The sequence below is a fragment of the Schistocerca nitens genome, chromosome 5 (genome assembly GCF_023898315.1).
Source record: "Schistocerca nitens isolate TAMUIC-IGC-003100 chromosome 5, iqSchNite1.1, whole genome shotgun sequence".
Taxonomy (NCBI): domain Eukaryota; kingdom Metazoa; phylum Arthropoda; class Insecta; order Orthoptera; family Acrididae; genus Schistocerca; species Schistocerca nitens.
Genome location: NC_064618.1, coordinates 641,990,848 through 642,011,197, shown reverse-complemented (window position 1 = coordinate 642,011,197; position 20,350 = coordinate 641,990,848). Strand labels below are relative to the sequence as shown.

General features: G+C 44.2%; 1 protein-coding gene across 1 annotated transcript in view; it reads right to left on the bottom strand.

Annotated features, from left to right (window-relative positions):
- The window catches only part of LOC126259449 (probable cytochrome P450 301a1, mitochondrial), a 182,611-nt gene that overhangs the window by 77,776 nt on the left and 84,485 nt on the right, over positions 1-20,350 (bottom strand). The window contains exons 3-4 of the mRNA XM_049956268.1: positions 19,289-19,422; positions 8,348-8,460 (exon numbers count right to left, since the gene is read on the bottom strand). Of these exons, the coding sequence (XP_049812225.1) occupies positions 8,348-8,460; positions 19,289-19,422 (247 nt within the window). The remainder of the gene's footprint in view (positions 1-8,347; positions 8,461-19,288; positions 19,423-20,350) is intronic.

Here is a 20,350-nt window from a genome sequence, read left to right as displayed (position 1 = left end):
TGCCTACAGATCCAGTAAATAATTTTATGATCTATTCAAAAAAATGAGGGAGCATAAAAAGTCATTTCCCTTCACAGGAATTGCATAAACAATTTCTTTACGATTTGGTAACTTATCTGCTAGTGTAAGTTCTCGTGATGCATCACTCTAGTGTTAAGATGTGACATAGGTATTAGACATGGCCATTTTTAGTGTAATACTTTTTCTGCTTGAACTTTGTCATGTTTAGGTATAAGTTGCTGCTGTTTGCCAGGCATAGTGTTATTGAATTTGACTTTGTATTATTCTGTTAAGCCAGTTTTACTAATGATTTCTTTTTATTGTTTGCTGCGCATTGCCTCATATTAGTTGTAATGTTGAATTGCTTGGTAATTTAGATTTACTGTAGCTTGCTTTGCCAGCTTGAAATTTTTGTCATTGATGTTTGTGTTACTTGATTTGTTTGCTGCTGCATTGCCTCGTCCCTTAGTTTAGCATCTGAGCTCAGTAGATTTAACTTAGCTTAAGAGGGGGTAGACTATATAAGAAACTAACTATGATGGATTGGAAGAAATGCATTGAGAAGCTTGAAGAAAATGCTTTGGCAAAAAAAAGGGGTATTTTGAAAGAGGATATGAACCAAAAAAAGTAGGGTTTAGGGACAACAGATATAGGTAGGATTTTCTTGGAAATAAATAATGAGTTAAGAAATATGTGAATTAAATACAGAAAGCATGTTTGGATAGGATTTTTTTGGTGGAAGCAAAGGTTGAAATAAGACGAAAGATCTATGGAATGAAGTTTTGGGTTGGACTGCAGTACCAAATGTTACACTGAAAACAAACCCTGTCCTTTCCTTTTGTGTTATTACACTATGTGTATTTGTGTTTTTCCTGTCTTAATGTGTTTAGCTAATAAGAGTTATGTTGTAGAATTTTTCTGATAATATGTTATTTACTTTGTAAAGATGTTTAGACATTATTAATTCTGTTCTGTGAAAGTTATTCTGATCTTTTATGTATGTACTCATGTCATAATTCCTGTAACACTGATGTATATGTTTATTTCTATTCTTTTGTAAAGCCTGCATTACTACAAATGTTATCTGTATTGTTATGTTCTTTAATAATGTATTTTGTACCTTTGTAATTGTATTCTTATGTTGTAAATTTATAATTGTATAGACACCAGTTCTTCAAATTCAGTATCATTTCACTGCACACGTTTTTGTTGGTCATAATATATGCACAGTATGTGAGCAGTTGGGACTGTTAGTGTTTGCACGTGTGTTAATAATTCAGCAAGGGACTGGATAACAGCATTGCTGGTTCTAAGGACATTTCAAAAAAAAAATTTGTGAGTGCACATGTGGTGGTTTATGGACTTGCTCTATTCTCCGCAAGACTCTTCGATGGTGATTGTGCACCTGCACAGTCGCAACAGATGGCTGCTGGCCGTCTCTACAAGAACTACAGTGGGTCTAAACCTTTGCTGACTCACCAGTACCATTATTTCTACCAGGACTGCAGTCGGTCTGCACCTCTGGTGGCCCACCAATGCCATACTCTACTAGGACTACAGTGGGTCTGCTCTGTGATGACCTACCTACCAATACTCTTCAAAACTTCGACTGACTCCGCTGTGGGTTTGCTCTGTTGTGGCCCATGACCTGCCTGCATGTCAAGAGTCAGCACTGTCTTTCCGTTGGAAGGACAACACTACTTCTTCAAGACTGCATGGAAATCCACTACTTCCGTGTGCATTTTCTTTTACTGCTCAGACTTTGAGAAAAACACTGATATTTTACTGTGATGAACGATTAGGACAGTCTTTATGGACTGTGAGAAAGTTTAGCTTTTGACCAACATTGTATCAATAAGTGTGTGCATTTGATTTCTTTGTTATTGTAATTATGAAAATTTTTTTTCAAATCTGTATTGGCCACTGCCCAAACCAATTTGTAAATTTTTTTGTGGGGAGCATGGGGGCTATGTAAGTAGGCTGTTTAGGTTTTTTTATTGGTAACGTCACCTCTGTTTGGCTATGCTGTGTGCAGTCTGTGGCTGCTTTGCATTGTTGTAATACTCGCCATTGTAGTGTTAGGCAGCTGGCTGTGAACAGCGCGTAGCGTTGCGCAGTTGGAGGTGAGCCGCCAGCAGTGGTGGATGTGGGGAGAGAGATGGCGGAGTTTTGTAATTTGTCATGAACTGCTTTATATATGATGATATCAAGGTAAATACATTGTTTGTTCTCTATTAATATCTTTCATTTGCTAACTATCCCTATCAGTAGTTAGTGCCTTCCATAGTTTGAATCTTTTATTTAGCTGGCAGTAGTGGCGCTCGCTGTATTGCAGTAGCTTGAGCAGCGAAGATTTTTGTGAGGTAAGTGATTTGTGAAAAGTACAGGTTAATGTTAGTCAGGGGCATTCTCTTGTAGAGATTATTTAAAGTCAGATTGCGTTGCGCTAAAAATATTGTGCGTCAGGTTAAGCACAGTCCTGTAAAATTGTTCAAAGGGGACGTTTCAAGTTGTACTCATCGAATGTGGTCTTCTGGGCGCTGCTGTTCAGTTAACGTGGGTGAACGGCTTCAAGAATCCCGTCCTGTATTTTTGAAGTACCTGTAGTCCTTGAATGACCTGTGTCCATTACTTGAGGACGAAAATTACCGGTTTACCCAAGGCGTTGCTCGAGGCGACGAAAAATATTCTTATTGGAATGGCGCCTTTGAGGGTCTTGTGCAGCATAAGCACGAGCAGCAGTAGCAGCAGCAGTCGACTGCTATCGACATACTCATCGTTTGTGTACTCCATCGGGAAGCCGCTGTACATCAACTTGGCAGGACCAGTTATGGTCATGCACCCTGCGGTTAGCAGATACATGCACGCAGTTTAATGGATCCCACTGTCATGCGATAGGCTGTTGTCTTGTGGTAAAATGATGTGCTGCTTATAAACAACGAGCACTAGTGAACTGATGTCCAAAAAAATGAAAATGAACTTGAAGAGGATTCGAAGGATAGCTCCATGATGGAACATCGTTGCTAGCTCCTCAATTTCATACGTACGTTTTCAACATGCTCCCTCTCTGAGTTTCCTAGATAAACTTTTGTCTTGAACCTGGATAAGGAACCGCGTGGCATTTTTTCTTCATCCTATATATGTTCAGAAACAGTCTTGAAAAGCTCGTAAGAATGTTGTGGGTTAGGTTGTGGTAAGAAATAACTTTTCAGAAAAAAATTTAATACGTTGCGCCGTTTCCGAGTTAATTGGCATTGAAATTAGACAAACAGGCCGTTGTGCATGCAAATTCAAGTGTCAGTCGTACTCATAGTGCAGATAATAGCCCAAGAGACTGTTCAGCCTTTGCCTCAGGCTCGATCCTTACTACCGTGCCATATACAATTTTTGTATCGGTCTCTTGTTCGGTTTTAGCAAACCAAATGAAGAATTCGTTTGGCGACACTGTCTCTGGCGGGCTGCTTCAATTTGCACGTGCAACAACCTGTTTGGCTAACTTCAATGATTAACTTGGAAACGGCGTAACGTACCGAATTTTTTTCTTAACAATTATTTCAAGCGACAAACTCCAGGGATGGCTTCATGACAGGAAATGGAGGAAAAAAGGCCCTATGAACATCTGTCCGGAAACGCATCGTTGCCACGGTAGAAGACGCTAACGAATGAAAGTTCATCTGACCACGTGCCGTGCGTTCCCTATGTGTTGCAGGCTGTGTGATTGACGCAGCGTTCTGTAACCAGCAGAATGGTCAGGTATTTACATGGCTATACCAAAACAAGTACGGCTATACCAAAACAAGTACCCTCATAGACACCAACCACATCACTTATTTCAAGAGTTTTTTGGGCGTATGTGTGATGATGGGTCTTTTAGACAGACGAAAGTGCAGGAAGGCGGCGGATTATGGGTACACCAGATCTGGAGGACCGGGTTCTACAGGATATTGAGACGAAACCTAGTACAAGCTCCAGGCAAGTGGCCCGCCAACATGTTGAAACCCTTTGCTGTTCCTTATCTATATAAACGATTTGGGAGACAATCTGAGCAGCCGTCTTAGGTTGTTTGCAGATGACGCTGTCGTTTATCGACTAATAAAGTGTTCAGAAGATCAAAACAAACTGCAAAACGATTTACAAAAGATATCTGAATGGTGCGAAAAGTGGCAGTTGACCCTAAATAACGAAAAGTGTGAGATCATCCACATGAGTGCTAAAAGGAACTCGTTAAACTTCGGTTACACGATAAATCAGTCTAATCAAAAGGCCGTAAATTCAACTAAGTACCTAGGTATTACAATTACGAACAACTTAAATTGGAAGGAACACACAGAAATTGTTGTGGGGAAGGCTAACCAAAGACTGCGTTTTATTGGCAGGACACTTAGAAAATGTAACAGACCTACTAAGGAGACTGCCTACACTACACTTGTCCGTCCTCTTTCAGAATACTGTTGCGCAGGGTGGGATCCTTACGAGATAGGACTGACGGAGTACATCGAAAAAGTTCAAAGAAAGGCTGCACGTTTTGTATTATCGGGAAATATGGGAGAGAGTGTCACAGAAATGATACAGGATTTGGGCTGGACATCATTAAATGAAAGGATTTATTCGTTGCGACGGAATCTTCTCACGAAATTCCAATCACCAACTTTCCTCCGAATTCGAAAATATTTTGTTAACACTGACCTACATAGGGAGGAACGATCACCACTATAAAATAAGGGAAATCAGAGCTAGTACGGAAAGATGTAGGTGTTCATTATTTCAGTGCGCTATACGAGATTGGAATAATAGAGAATTGTGAAGGTGGTTCGATGAACCCTCTGGGCTGCTCGAGAACATGGCTTTGGCAATATAGCAGGTTTTGTGGTTTCTGCACGACGGAGCATCACCCTGCGACCACATACTCGGACCGGTTATTATTCTACAACAACTGTATAGAGGAACGTACCTGGACCTCCTGCGGAGTACTCTCCCTGGGCTCTTCGAGAACATGGCTTTGGCAATATGGCAGGTTATGTGGCTTCTGCATGACGGAGCATCACCCTACTTCCGCATTACAGTTCACCCACGCTTAAACAAAATCTTCCCCGGACATTAGATATGACACGGAGTCCCTGTATTACCGTGTAGCATGGCCTGCTATGTCACCGGACTGAAACCCCCTTGATTTTTATCTCTGGGGGTATCTGAACAAGTTCCTGGTGTGCAGACCCTTCAACTGGTGTTCACGACGCCTGTGACGCTATTCGGACAGAGGCCGGAACGTGCGAAAGGGCGCAGCAACCCATGATGATGTGACGTGCGAACGCGTGCACTGCATCCCATGGACACCACTTTAAACCTTTGTTGTGACGTGGATTAGATGCAACTCTGTACTCTGTTCCAAAACGACATGCTGTCGTTACACGCACACTGTCCATTTCCGGACACATCTACATCTATATCTACATACATATTCCGCAATCCACCATACAGTGCGTGACGGAGGGTGCCTCGTACCACAACTAGCATCTTCTCTCCTTGTTCCACTCCCAAACAGAACGAGGGAAAAATGACTGCCTATATGCCTCTGTACGAGCCCTAATCTCTCTTATCTTATCTTTGTGGTAATTCCGCGAAATATAAGTTGGCTGCAGTAAAGTTGTACTGCAGTCAGCCTCAAATGCTGGTTCTCTAAATTTCCTCAGTAGCGATTCACGAAAAGGACGCCTCCTTTCCTCCAGAGACTCCCACCCCAGTTCCTGAAGCATTTCCGTAACACTCGCGTGATGATCAAACCTACCAGTAACAAATCTAACAGCCCGCCTCTGAATTTCTTCTATGTCCTCCATCAATCCGACCTGATAGGGATTCCAAACGCTCGAGCAGTACTCAAGAATAGGTCGTATTAGTGTTTTATAAGCGGTCTCCTTTACAGATGAATCACATCTTCCCAAAATTCTACAAATGAACCGAAGACGACTATCTGCCTTCCCCACAACTGCCATTACATGATTGTCCCACTTCATATCGCTCTGCAATGTTACGCCCAAATATTTAACCGACGTAACTGTGTCAAGCGCTACACTACTAATGGAGTATTCCAACATTACAGGATTCTTTTTCCTATTCATCTGAATTCATTTACATTTATCTACACTCCTGGAAATGGAAAAAAGAACACATTGACACCGGTGTGTCAGACCCACCATACTTGCTCCGGACACTGCGAGAGGGCTGTACAAGCAATGATCACACGCACGGCACAGCGGACACACCAGGAACCGCGGTGTTGGCCGTCGAATGGCGCTAGCTGCGCAGCATTTGTGCACCGCCGCCGTCAGTGTCAGCCAGTTTGCCGTGGCATACGGAGCTCCATCGCAGTCTTTAACACTGGTAGCATGCCGCGACAGCGTGGACGTGAACCGTATGTGCAGTTGACGGACTTTGAGCGAGGGCGTATAGTGGGCATGCGGGAGGCCGGGTGGACGTACCGCCGAATTGCTCAACACGTGGGGCGTGAGGTCTCCACAGTACATCGATGTTGTCGCCAGTGGTCGGCGGAAGGTGCACGTGCCCGTCGACCTGGGACCGGACCGCAGCGACGCACGGATGCACGCCAAGACCGTAGGATCCTACGCAGTGCCGTAGGGGACCGCACCGCCACTTCCCAGCAAATTAGGGACACTGTTGCTCCTGGGGTATTGGCGAGGACCATTCGCAACCGTCTCCATGAAGCTGGGCTACGGTCCCGCACACCGTTAGGCCGTCTTCCGCTCACGCCCCAACATCGTGCAGCCCGCCTCCAGTGGTGTCGCGACAGGCGTGAATGGAGGGACGAATGGAGACGTGTCGTCTTCAGCGATGAGAGTCGCTTCTGCCTTGGTGCCAATGATGGTCGTATGCGTGTTTGGCGCCGTGCAGGTGAGCGCCACAATCAGGACTGCATACGACCGAGGCACACAGGGCCAACACCCGGCATCATGGTGTGGGGAGCGATCTCCTACACTGGCCGTACACCACTGGTGATCGTCGAGGGGACACTGAATAGCGCACGGTACATCCAAACCGTCATCGAACCCATCGTTCTACCATTCCTAGACCGGCAAGGGAACTTGCTGTTCCAACAGGACAATGCACGTCCGCATGTATCCCGTGTTACCCAACGTGCTCTACAAGGTGTAAGTCAACTACCCTGGCCAGCAAGATCTCCGGATCTGTCCCCCATTGAGCATGTTTGGGACTGGATGAAGCGTCGTCTCACGCGGTCTGCACGTCCAGCACGAACGCTGGTCCAACTGAGGCGCCAGGTGGAAATGGCATGGCAAGCCGTTCCACAGGACTACATCCAGCATCTCTACGATCGTCTCCATGGGAGAATAGCAGCCTGCATTGCTGCGAAAGGTGGATATACACTGTACTAGTGCCGACATTGTGCATGCTCTGTTGCCTGTGTCTATGTGCCTGTGGTTCTGTCAGTGTGATCATGTGATGTATCTGACCCCAGGAATGTGTCAATAAAGTTTCCCCTTCCTGGGACAATGAATTCACGGTGTTCTTATTTCAATTTCCAGGAGTGTATATTTAGAGTTAGCTGTCATTCTTTACACCAATCACAAATCCTGTCCAAGTCATCTTGTATCCTCCTACAGTCACTCAACGACGACACCTTCCCGTACACCACAGCATCATCAGTAAACAGCCGCACATTGCTATCCACCCTATCCAAAAGACCATTTATGTAGGTAGAAAACAACAGCGGACCTACCACACTTCCCTGGGGCACTCCAGATGATACCCTCACCTTCGTTGAACACTCACCATCGAGGAAAACGTACGGCATTCTATTACTTAAGAAGTCTTCGAGCGACTAACATATTTGCGAACCAATCCCATATGCTCGTACCTTAGTTAGGAGTCTGCAGTGGGGCACCGAGTCAAACGCTTTCCGGAAGTCAAGGAATATGGCATCCGTCTGATACCCTTCATCCGTGGTTCGCAAGATATCATGTGAAAAAAGGGCGAGTTGCGTTTCGCAGGAGCGATGCTTTCTAAAGCCGTGCTGATGCATGGACAGCAACTTCTCTGTCTCAAGGAAATTCATTATATTCGAACTGAGAACATGTTCGAGAATCCTGCAACAAACTGATGTTAAGGATATTGGTCTGTAATTTTGAGGATCCGTCCTTCTACCCTTCTTATATACAGGCGTCACTTTTTCCTCCATTTCCAGTCAGAAATCCGTCCCTGAAGTTTGTCGGTTTTTCCTGTGACTTGTCGCCCCTGTTGGTTTCCCCCTCCCTGATGTGGTGTCAGGTGGCAGAGCTGAAGCAGACGTGAGAAGCGCACAGTGTGGTGGACTCACGTGGCGGCGACGCCCTGGATGTCGCCAAACCAGTCCTTCCTGGCGACTCCCCGGTAGTATTTGATGGACTGAATCGAGTCGCGCACCGGCCTCGGGCCCTCATTGCGGTACACCTGCAACAGGAAACCTGTAGGCTCTTCACCGTCTCCCAATAAACTACAATGGTGTGTCAAACTTTTGTACATGGCTGCACGTTCAGAGACCGTGAATAGTTACAATTTAATGAAAACAGCCCTCGGCCACTATTTTTAACGAATTAACCGGGTTTCAACATTGCTGGGAGTGTCTTCCTCAGAATGTTATAGACCATTCTTTGATTTAAATTCTGAGGAAGATACTCCCAGCAGTGTTGAAACCCGGTTAATTCGTTAAAAATAGTGACCGAGGGCTGTTTTCTTTCAATTGTAACAATGGTGTGTGCATCAATCGCTTGTCTTATCAAATCAATAAGCTTCAAATTGGTTTTGGAAAGTGTGTATCTCGGCAAAACACAATTTTTTTTCTGTTACCCAGACATGTTTAGCTGAGGTTTCAGCATCGCAGTTGGCTTTGATTTTCTTCCCTGTTACCACAGGCTGAGGTTGTTGTGGGTTTTTCTGTTTTGGATTACAGTTGTTTTCCCTTCATAGTTTGTCATGTAGTCCCAATGTCATGTGATAATGCGCGGCAATACATGCTGCTAATGCTGTCAGAATTTTCCGTTCCGCACTTCGTAATGCTCACTTCACGCATATTAGGTTAGGTTCGGCTCTGTGCAGCTAGCGTATCGCAGCTGACAGCACTGGCAGCAAGCATGTATTGCGCCGCATGCTCGCATGACAAACTGCAATATTAAAACTACTGTGAACCAGGAAAAGCACGGCATGTGATAACAAGAAAGGAAGTAAAAGCCCAGTGATGATGCTGAAACTTCAGTGTAACATGTCTGGGCAACAGAAAGAAACAAAAAATTGTGTTTTGCTCGAGGGAGATCCTTCTAAGCACAAAATTATTTGTAAGTAAGCACAGACAGAAGAGCTTCAACCTCAAGATGATTAAAAGATTCAGTTTAGTCCTCCATTCTTCAGTGAATAGCTCAAGATAAGCTCACTGTACAAATAATATTTTGTCTGTACTTTCCTGCACATAGTTTATAACAAAACACATTCGTTTGGCGTGTGTGTGTGCGTGGGGGGGTTGTGTTTGTGTGTGTGTGTTCGAACATAGCTAACACACACCATTAGAACGCCCGCTGTAGCTTCAGGGGAAGTTGCTACACGGTTACCTTGAACTGATTCTAACGGACTGCCCTACTTCCATTTGCTTAGTACTTAGAAAGTTTGAAGCTAAGTGCCCGGAGCTCAGTTTGCTAAAGTAGTGTGACGTAATTCTCAGAGAAGAGCTAGAAGAACATCATCGCATCAAATTATTAAATTTCCAAACGCCTTATGTAAAGATCACGTTGAGTTAATTGGAATAGGCATAGGCAACTCACTGCATAGCGTTGAAGACTTGTAATTGTGAAGTCTCTGGTTCGAATCTCGTCAGTAGTGATGTTTTATTTTTACTTTTATTTCAACTACATCTTTATTAACAAATCTAACATTAATTGAGAAACGCTGAAACATCATTTTTATGAAATGAAATCTTTTAATTTTTAATTATTAATAGGAAACTGCTAGTATTCTTATAAGGTAAAATTCAGTACAAACATGAGAAATTTCAATTAGAAAATAAAAAATAATATGTTTCTATAGATATAGAACTTTTGATGTATTGGGTTGGTGCACAAGTTCGTAGCGTTTTTGTTTTGCATGCTGGTATTTCGGCTGCTGTGGGTTTATTTATCGAGTTTAGTTTTTTATTTGTAATTCATTGTTGCTATTGGAGTTTACACATTGTCATTTTGTCATTTAGAGAGAGTGAGTGGAGCTGTGGATGTTAGAAAATGGATTTTCAAAAGGAGAAATCGAAACATGTCTCACACATTTTTCTGTTTGAGTTCAATAGCGGGAGATAAGCCCACTGAACAGAGCACGGCAAGAAAATTGTTTTCTCGTTTTAAGGAGGATTGTTTCGACATTAGTGACTCTCCACGTTCAGGAAGACTTCCGAGGTTTGATTAAAATCGTTTAAACGTATTAACCCTCAATGCTCCACGTCAGTGTACTTGAGAAATGCCGAATGTGATGAACTGTGATGAGTCGACTATCGTGTGACAATTTCATGCAATGAGAAAGGTTTTAAAATCGGGTATATGGGTACCGCATGCACTAAACCAAAATCACAAAGATCAACCGGTGGCCATAAACCTCTGCCCTCATCACGAATTGGCTCATGAACAACACCGACCACACGTGTCCTATACCATTGCTGCTGACGAGAAACGGAGTCTTAACGCTTACATAAGGAAAAAAAAAAGGATTCGTTCAACCTCAGCAAAGTAGCAACTTCCCGTACAAAGACCTGCGCACATCCACAAAAGATAACGTTACGCTTCTAGTGCAACAACGACGGTGGATGTTCTTCGAATTGCTTCCTCGAGGCGTAATAACAACAACAAAATGGTTCAAATGGCTCTGAGCACTATGGGACTTAACATCTATGGTCATCAGTCCCCTAGAACTTAGAACTACTTAAACTTAACTAACCTAAGGACGTCACACAACACCCACTCATCACGAGGCAGAGAAAATCCCAGAACCCGGGAACCCGTGCGCGGGAAGGGAGAACGCTACCTCATGACCACGAGCTGCGGACGTAAAGAACAACAAACAGGAAGACTGTGTGAAGTGATGCTACCCCATGATAACGCCCGACCGCATTCAGCTAGACTGACGAAAAACACTATACAGGAGGTGGGTTGGGAAGTCATTCCGCACGCACCTTGTTCACCTAATGTTGCACCCTCAGAGTTTCACCTTTGTCGCTACCTGCCGACCAACCTTCAAGGAGCTTCTTTTCCGTATGAAAATGTGCTCCGAACATGGCTTCACGAATTCGTCGCCTCAAAACCACGTGATTTCTGCAGTCGTGGAATCGAAAAGTTACCCCAGCGTTGGGAGACTGTTGTAAATGTGAAGGACAATATATTGTTGATGACTGAAATCTCTGTTATGTGTATCTGTTGCGTTTATTAAATTTATAGAAAAACGCTACAAACTCCACCAACACAATGAATAAATTTTAATTTGACAATAAAGCATTTCGCATGTCTATTAATGCTTAATTTATTTTCATACAGCTAATGATTAACCTTATATATATATATATATATATATATATATATATATATATATATATATATATATATATATATTGTTTCGATCTCTGCTACTTAACATTTACATTTATGAATAGAAACGGAATTTAAATGAAAGTAAAAATCATACATAACTACTGGCAGGATTCGAACCAACTACACTGCCTGATAAAAAAAAAAGTGCGGCATAGTCGGTTGTCAAAGTAATTTCGGACACGTACACACCACTGGTCTGTTTCCAAATGAGTAGAACAACAATCCTCTGTGAGAGGTAGAACTGCCAATGGCCACCAGAATCCATTAGTGTTGTCCGTGTTTTGTGTTATTACCAAGCCTGGTAGGATATATAAGAGGCCTAAACAGCGTTATATGTAGCGTGATATTTGTGAAGGGCAGGAAGATTCCGCTTGCTCATGTAAGATAGCATTATCTGCACCTGACAGAATCATAACACAGCTGCATTACACAAGAAAAATACACTCCTGGAAATGGAAAAAAGAACACATTGACACCGGTGTGTCAGACCCACCATACTTGCTCCGGACACTGCGAGAGGGCTGTACAAGCAATGATCACACGCACGGCACAGCGGACACACCAGGAACCGCGGTGTTGGCCGTCGAATGGCGCTAGCTGCGCAGCATTTGTGCACCGCCGCCGTCAGTGTCAGCCAGTTTGCCGTGGCATACGGAGCTCCATCGCAGTCTTTAACACTGGTAGCATGCCGCGACAGCGTGGACGTGAACCGTATGTGCAGTTGACGGACTTTGAGCGAGGGCGTATAGTGGGCATGCGGGAGGCCGGGTGGACGTACCGCCGAATTGCTCAACACGTGGGGCGTGAGGTCTCCACAGTACATCGATGTTGTCGCCAGTGGTCGGCGGAAGGTGCACGTGCCCGTCGACCTGGGACCGGACCGCAGCGACGCACGGATGCACGCCAAGACCGTAGGATCCTACGCAGTGCCGTAGGGGACCGCACCGCCACTTCCCAGCAAATTAGGGACACTGTTGCTCCTGGGGTATCGGCGAGGACCATTCGCAACCGTCTCCATGAAGCTGGGCTACGGTCCCGCACACCGTTAGGCCGTCTTCCGCTCACGCCCCAACATCGTGCAGCCCGCCTCCAGTGGTGTCGCGACAGGTGTGAATGGAGGGACGAATGGAGACGTGTCGTCTTCAGCGATGAGAGTCGCTTCTGCCTTGGTGCCAATGATGGTCGTATGCGTGTTTGGCGCCGTGCAGGTGAGCGCCACAATCAGGACTGCATACGACCGAGGCACACAGGGCCAACACCCGGCATCATGGTGTGGGGAGCGATCTCCTACACTGGCCGTACACCACTGGTGATCGTCGAGGGGACACTGAATAGTGCACGGTACATCCAAACCGTCATCGAACCCATCGTTCTACCATTCCTAGACCGGCAAGGGAACTTGCTGTTCCAACAGGACAATGCACGTCCGCATGTATCCCGTGCCACCCAACGTGGTCTACAAGGTGTAAGTCAACTACCCTGGCCAGCAAGATCTCCGGATCTGTCCCCCATTGAGCATGTTTGGGACTGGATGAAGCGTCGTCTCACGCGGTCTGCACGTCCAGCACGAACGCTGGTCCAACTGAGGCGCCAGGTGGAAATGGCATGGCAAGCCGTTCCACAGGACTACATCCAGCATCTCTACGATCGTCTCCATGGGAGAATAGCAGCCTGCATTGCTGCGAAAGGTGGATATACACTGTACTAGTGCCGACATTGTGCATGCTCTGTTGCCTGTGTCTATGTGCCTGTGGTTCTGTCAGTGTGATCATGTGATGTATCTGACCCCAGGAATGTGTCAATAAAGTTTCCCCTTCCTGGGACAATGAATTCACGGTGTTCTTATTTCAATTTCCAGGAGTGTACTTTCCTGGGGATATCCTTATAGGATATTTCAACAAAATGGGGGGCATGTATAATGCAACATTGTTATTGCCGATGAACTTAGTGTATTGTTGAGCTCTGACAAGCTTATTTAGTAAATTTTTCTGAATTTTTAATTGCACTAATAAATACAGTGTTAAATTATTGTTCTTCAATTAAGGAGATGAAACAAATCAGTTATGTACAGCCTGAATCATTAAGAACTTGATATTATAGTATTGTAAAACGTAGCAAAGCAAGCGTAATAAAGAAGGAAGGAAGGAATCAGGCTTGAAGAAAGCCCAACTTTTGCCCTTGTCGTTCCCGTTTGGGGAACGGCTTCTCTACAAGAGAAAATTCAATGTACGTACACCTGGTAGGACAGTCTTGAGACAGGGATATCACGTGGCCTTCTCGCGTTCCGTTTTGGGAACACTTTTACAAGGAAAAAACTTAACCACAGGCTGACTGAACAGGGCAATAGTAGCTGGCTGGCAGATACTGTGAAAGGACGTGTTTAGTGGTGCGTTTCGCAGGTTGTTACTATGTATTCAAATATCTGTACAAAATATTGGAAGATGTTTAATTATTAACAGTGGTTGCAAGAAATACCAAGCTTAATTATGGGTTTGCTGCGGTTGCACAACTTGACTTCAGGTATACTGAGTGTGGGCTGCTTCAAATACCTCTGAGCACTATGGGACTTAACATCTAATGTCATCAGTCCCCTAGAACTTAGAACTACTTAAACCTAACCAACCTAAGGATATCACACACATCCATGCCCGAGGCAGGATTCGAACCTGCGACCGTAGCGGTCGCGCAGTTACAGACTGAAGCGCCTAGAACCGCTCGGCCACTGCGGACGGCGCAAGTGTGGGCTGCCTTTGTGACGCCATTGTCATCTTGTTTTAACCAGAGACGTGAAGAATTTGCAGAAGTGCCATCGACACCACATAATGAACTCTACTGCTTATAATAAGTCGAACTACAACTACACAGTCGTCATGAATGTGCAGAGAGCCAGACTTAAATTCAATTTGTTCTATAAACAAAAATATTTTAGTTAAATATATTGTCATTTACATCTACATCTAAGTGATTACTCTGCTATCCACAATGAAGTGCCTGGCAGAGGGTTCAGTGAACCACCTTCAACCTGTCTCTCTACCGTTCCACACTCAAACGGTGTGCGGGAAAACGAGCACTTAGTTTTTTCTGTGCGAACCCTGATTTCTCTTATTTTATCGTGATGATCATTTCTCCCTATGTAGGTGGGTGCCAACAGAACGTTTTCGCAATCGGAGGAGAAAACTAGTGATTGAAATTTCATCAGAAGATTCCGTCACTACGAAAAACGCCATTGTTTTAATGATAGCCACTCCAATTCACGTATCATCTCTGTGGCACTGTCTCTCCTATTTCGCGATAATACAAAACGATATGCCCTTCTTCGTACTTTTTCGATGACATCCGTCAGTCTCAACTGATGCGGATTCCGACACCGCACAGCAATACTCCAGAATAGCCGGCCGGTGTGGCCGTGCGGTTCTAGGCGCTTCAGTCTGGAACCGCGTGACCGCTACGGTCGCAGGTTCGAATCCTGCCTCGGGCATGGATGTGTGTGATGTCCTTAGGTTAGTTAGGTTTAAGTAGTTCTAAGTTCTAGGGGACTGATGACTTCAGAAGTTAAGTCCCATAGTGCTCAGAGCCATTTGAACCATTTGAACTCCAGAATACGGCGGACAAGCGTGGTGTAAGCAATCTCTTTAGTAGACCTGTTGTACCTTCTACGTATTCTGCTAATGAATCGCAGTCTTTGGTTTCCTCTACTCACAACATTATGTATGTGATTGTTCCAGTTTACTTTATTTGTAATTGTAACTCCTAAGTATTTAGTTGAATTTATAGCCTTCAGGTTTGTGTGACTTATCGTGTAATCGAAATTTAGCGGATTTCTTTTAGTACTCATGTGAATAACTTCACAATTTTCTTTATTCAGGGTCAATTGGCACTTTTCGCGCCAGATAGATATCTTATCTAAAACATTTTGCAACTCGTTTTGGTCAACTGATGAATTTTCAGGACGGTAAATGACAGCATCATCTGCAAAAAATCTATGACGGCTATTCGTATTGTCTATGTCGTTAATATAGGTCAGGAACAATAGAGGGCCTATAACACTTCCTTGGGGGACGCCGAATATTACGTCTGTTTTACTCGATGACTTTTCGTCTATTACTATGAACTGTGACCTTTATGACAGGAAATCAAGGATCCAGTCGCACAACTGAGGCTATATTTCATAGGCACGCCGTTTGGTTATGAGACACTCGTGAGGATTGCTGTGTCGAAAGCCTTCTGGAAATCTAAAAATATGGAACCAATTTGACATCCCCTGTCGATAGCACTCATTGCTTCATGAGTGTAAAGAGCTAGTTGTGTTTCACAAGAACGATGTTTTCTGAATCCGTGCTGACTGTGTGTCAATAAATCCTTTTCTTCTAGGTAATTCATTATGTTCGAACATAGTATATGTTCCAAAACCCTACTGCAAAACGGCGTTAGTGATACGGGCCTGCAATTCAGCCGATTACTCCCATTTACCTTTTTGGGTGTTGGTGTGACTTGAGCAATTTTCCAGTCTATAGGTACGGATCTTTCTGTGAGCGAGTGGTTGTATATAATTACTAAATATGGAGCTATTGTCATTGTATCAGCATACTCTGAAAGGAACCTGACTGGTATACAGTCTGGACCGGAGGCCTTGCCTTTATTAAGTGATTTAAGCTGCTTTGCTACACCGAGCATATCTACTTCTATGTTTCTCATGTTGGCAGTTGTTTTTGAATGGAATTCAGGAATATTTACTTCATCGTCTTTGCTGCAGGAGTTTAGGAAAACCGTGTTTAATAACTCTGCTTTAGTGGCACTGTCATCAGTGACTTCACCGTTGCTATCACGCAGTGAAGGTATTGATTGCGTCTTGCCACTGGAGTGCTTTATGTATGACCAGAATCTCTTTGGGTTTTCTGCCAGATTCTGAGACAGAGTTTCGTTGTGGAAATTATTATAAGCATCTCGCATTGAAGTACGCGCTGTCTTTCGGACTTCTACAAAACTTTCCCAGTCTCGGAGATTTTGCGTTATTTTAAATTTGGCATGCTTTTTTCGTTGCTTCTGAAACAGCGATCTGACCTGTTTTGTGTACCATGGGGGATCAGTACCATCACTTACTATTTTATGAGGTACATATCTCTCAATTGCGGTCGATAATATCTCTTTGAAATCATTCCACATCTTTTTTATGCCTACATTAACAGAACGGAAGGAGTGTAGACTGTCTCTTAAAAAGGCGTTAAGAGCATTTTATCAGCTTTTTTAAATAGATGTACTTTGTGTTTCTTTTTGATGGTTGTGGGTGTTACGGTATTCAGCCTAGCAGCAACTGCCTTGTAGCCGCTCATCCCTGTATCCGTCACGATACTTCCTATTTGTCCAGGATTATTTGTTGCTAAGAGCTCAATAATGCTTTCGCAACCATTTACATTTCGAGTGGGATCATGAACTAATTGTTTAAAATAGTTTTCTGAGAAAGCATTCAGTACAATTTCGGACGACGTTTTATGCCCACCTCCAGCTTTAAATGTATACAGGGTGGTTCATTGATCGTGACCGGGCCAATTATGTCACGAAGTAAGCGTCAAACGAAAAAACTACATAGAACGAAACTTGTCTAGCTTGAAGGGGGGAACCAGATGGCGCTATGTTTGGCCCACTAGACTAGAAGATTACTGCAAATTAATATGCAATCGAACTTATGGCCTTTACATAGAACGCCTACAGGTTCTGCGTAGTCTGTCTAATAACACTTTATTTTATTCACTGAAAAGCTTCTTGTAATATGTGAAAAATACAGACAGGATCATTTTTGCGTAATATTTCAAGTAATAAATCCTCTCCCGTCTGTTCCCAACATAATCCGCAAAAGTGGCTTGTTATAATTCATTTGCGTCCGTTATGCACCAAATTTTTATTCTCTATGTCTACTCATATGTACCTCCTGGTATATATCTGCTGCACGTCTGTTGTATGCACTTTATCTACATCTCTGATACAAGGGTCATTGCATAAGTCATGGTAACTACGGTATATCGTGCGAACATGTGGGATCACCGTAATCGTAGTAAATAAATTCGAAAGCTCGCGGCAAACAGTATCGAAATCGACCGACAGACTGCGACCGCATGCAAGGACGGCTCTATACCAATTCCTGAAACCTTAAGTGTCAGCTGGGTCATGTTAGGATGCGTACGTGAAAATTCCCTTCCTCGCTGGCAGAAATGCTACTCACTGTCACGTAGAACTACGAGCAGCTGTGGATGATAGGACATTACCCACGAAGGCTGTGCTCATTCTAGGGTATGGCAGCCACGTTACTGTCACTCTGAGCCGCAGTGTCACCTGTTAGGGACGGCCCCACTGTCAGAGCCAAATACTACCGCAACTTCTTGCTGTGCCATCGGCGAAAACGATCGCCACTGCTGGATAATTCCGTCATACTCCATAATAATGCTACAACACTTGCAGCATTCATCAACAGCTGTGTACAACGGTGGGGTTGAGAAATCCTCCCCCATCTGCCCTAGCCAGCAGACCTTAGTACCATTGTGTGGGAGGCACTTTGTAAACGGAGCAGATATCCTCACAGCGTTTCCTCGAGAAGTGGCACACACCGATGGCAATGCCAATGGTATTCAACGTCTTCCCCCATCATTGGCAACACTGTTTGAATCCACTAGCTGACTATTTTGAAGGACAGTAGTTTATTTCGACAATATTATGAAAAGGAAAGTTGATACTGACCAAATGCTGAGTCGCAGATAGGCACAACAAAAAGACTGTCACAATATAAACATTCGGTCAACAAGGCCTTTGTCGAAAATAGACGATCGACACAATACACACATTCGGTCAACAAGGCCTTTGTCGAAAATAAACGATCGACACACACACACACACACGAAAAATGTTGAATGTTCAAATGTGTGTGAATTCCTAAGGGACTAAACTGCTTAGGTCATCGGTCCCTAGACTTACACACAACTTAAACTAAAGCTTATGCTAAGAACAACACACACACACACACACACACACACACACACACATGCCCGAGAGGAGGACTCTAACCTCAGGCGGGAAGGGCCGTGCAGTCCGTGACGTGACGCCTCAAACCGCACGGCCAATTCGCGCGGCACACACACACACACACACACACACACACACACACACACGCAAACTCAACTTACACATCCATTACTGCAGTCATATGTGTGTAAGTTGCGTGCGTGCGTGCGTGTGTGTGTGTGTGTGTGTGTGTGTGTGTGTGTGTCCGTCGTATATTTTCGACAAAGGCCTTGGTGGCCGAAAGTTTATATTGTGACAGTCCTTTTGTTGTGCCTATCTGCGACTCAGCATCTCCGCTATATGGTGAGTAGTAACTTTCCTTTTCACAATATTGTTACATTCCATCCTGAATTTTTCAGTAGTTGATTTTGATTCATTTTTGTTCCATTTATATTCGCACATCATAAATTTACACAGAGTTCCTACGCGTGTGTTTCCTTTCAGTTTTTGCCAGGACCTCCTGTATTGGAACTCTATTTTGTGATGGCATACACAGTGCCTTACCGGTTCACTACACATCGTGGAGTAACCATGTTGTCTCATTATCGCAAGATATACCATACTTGTCATAGGTTATAGAATGACTTTCGTATGTACCTTCTCTCTGTACGTACCTTCTCCACGTCGTTGGCGCTGAAGCAGAAGACCATCGGCGGCTTCCCCGGGAGGCCCACCAGCTTGGCGATGTCTCCGTACTGTTGGCGCATCTGGAACATCATCTCGGCCATGTCGGTCGTCTTGTAGTCTCCTGCAAATAAACGAGCAAAATCAGAAAGCTAAGTTTTTTTAGTATACTTTAAAATTCAGACTGGGTAATCAGATTCGACGGTAAACAACATATACAGGGCTATTACAAATGATTGAAGCGATTTCATAAATTCACTGTAGCTCCATTCATTGACATATGGTCACGACACACTACAGATACGGAGAAAAACTCATAAAGTTTTGTTCGGCTGAAGCCGCACTTCAGATTTCTGCCGCCAGAGCGCTCGAGAGCGCAGTGAGACAAAATGACGACAGGAGCCGAGAAAGCGTATGTCGTGCTTGAAATACACTCACATCAGTCAGTCATAACAGTGCAACGACACTTCAGGACGAAGTTCAACAAAGATCCACCAACTGATAACTCCATTCGGCGATGGTATGCGCAGTTTAAAGCTTCTGGATGCCTCTCTAAGGGGAAATCAACGGGGCGGCCTGCAGTGAGTGAAGAAACGGTTGAACGCGTGCGGGCAAGTTTCACGCGTAGCCCGCGGAAGTCGACGAATAAAGCATGCAGGGAGCTAAACGTACAACAGCCGACGGTTTGGAAAATCTTACGGAAAAGGCTAAAGCAGAAGCCTTACCGTTTACAATTGCTACAAGCCCTGACACCCGATGACAAAGTCAAACGCTTTGAATTTTCGGCGCGGTTGCAACAGTTCATGGAAGAGGATGCGTTCAGTGCGAAATTTGTTTTCAGTGATGAAGCAACATTTTTTCTTAATGGTGAAGTGAACAGACACAATGTGCGAATCTGGGCGGCAGAGAATCCTCACGCATTCGTGCAGCAAATCCGCAATTCACCAAAAGTTAACGTGTTTTGTGCAATCTCACGGTTTAAAGTTTACGGCCCCTTTTTCTTCTGCGAAAAAACCGTTACAGGACACGTGTATCTGGACATGCTGGAAAAT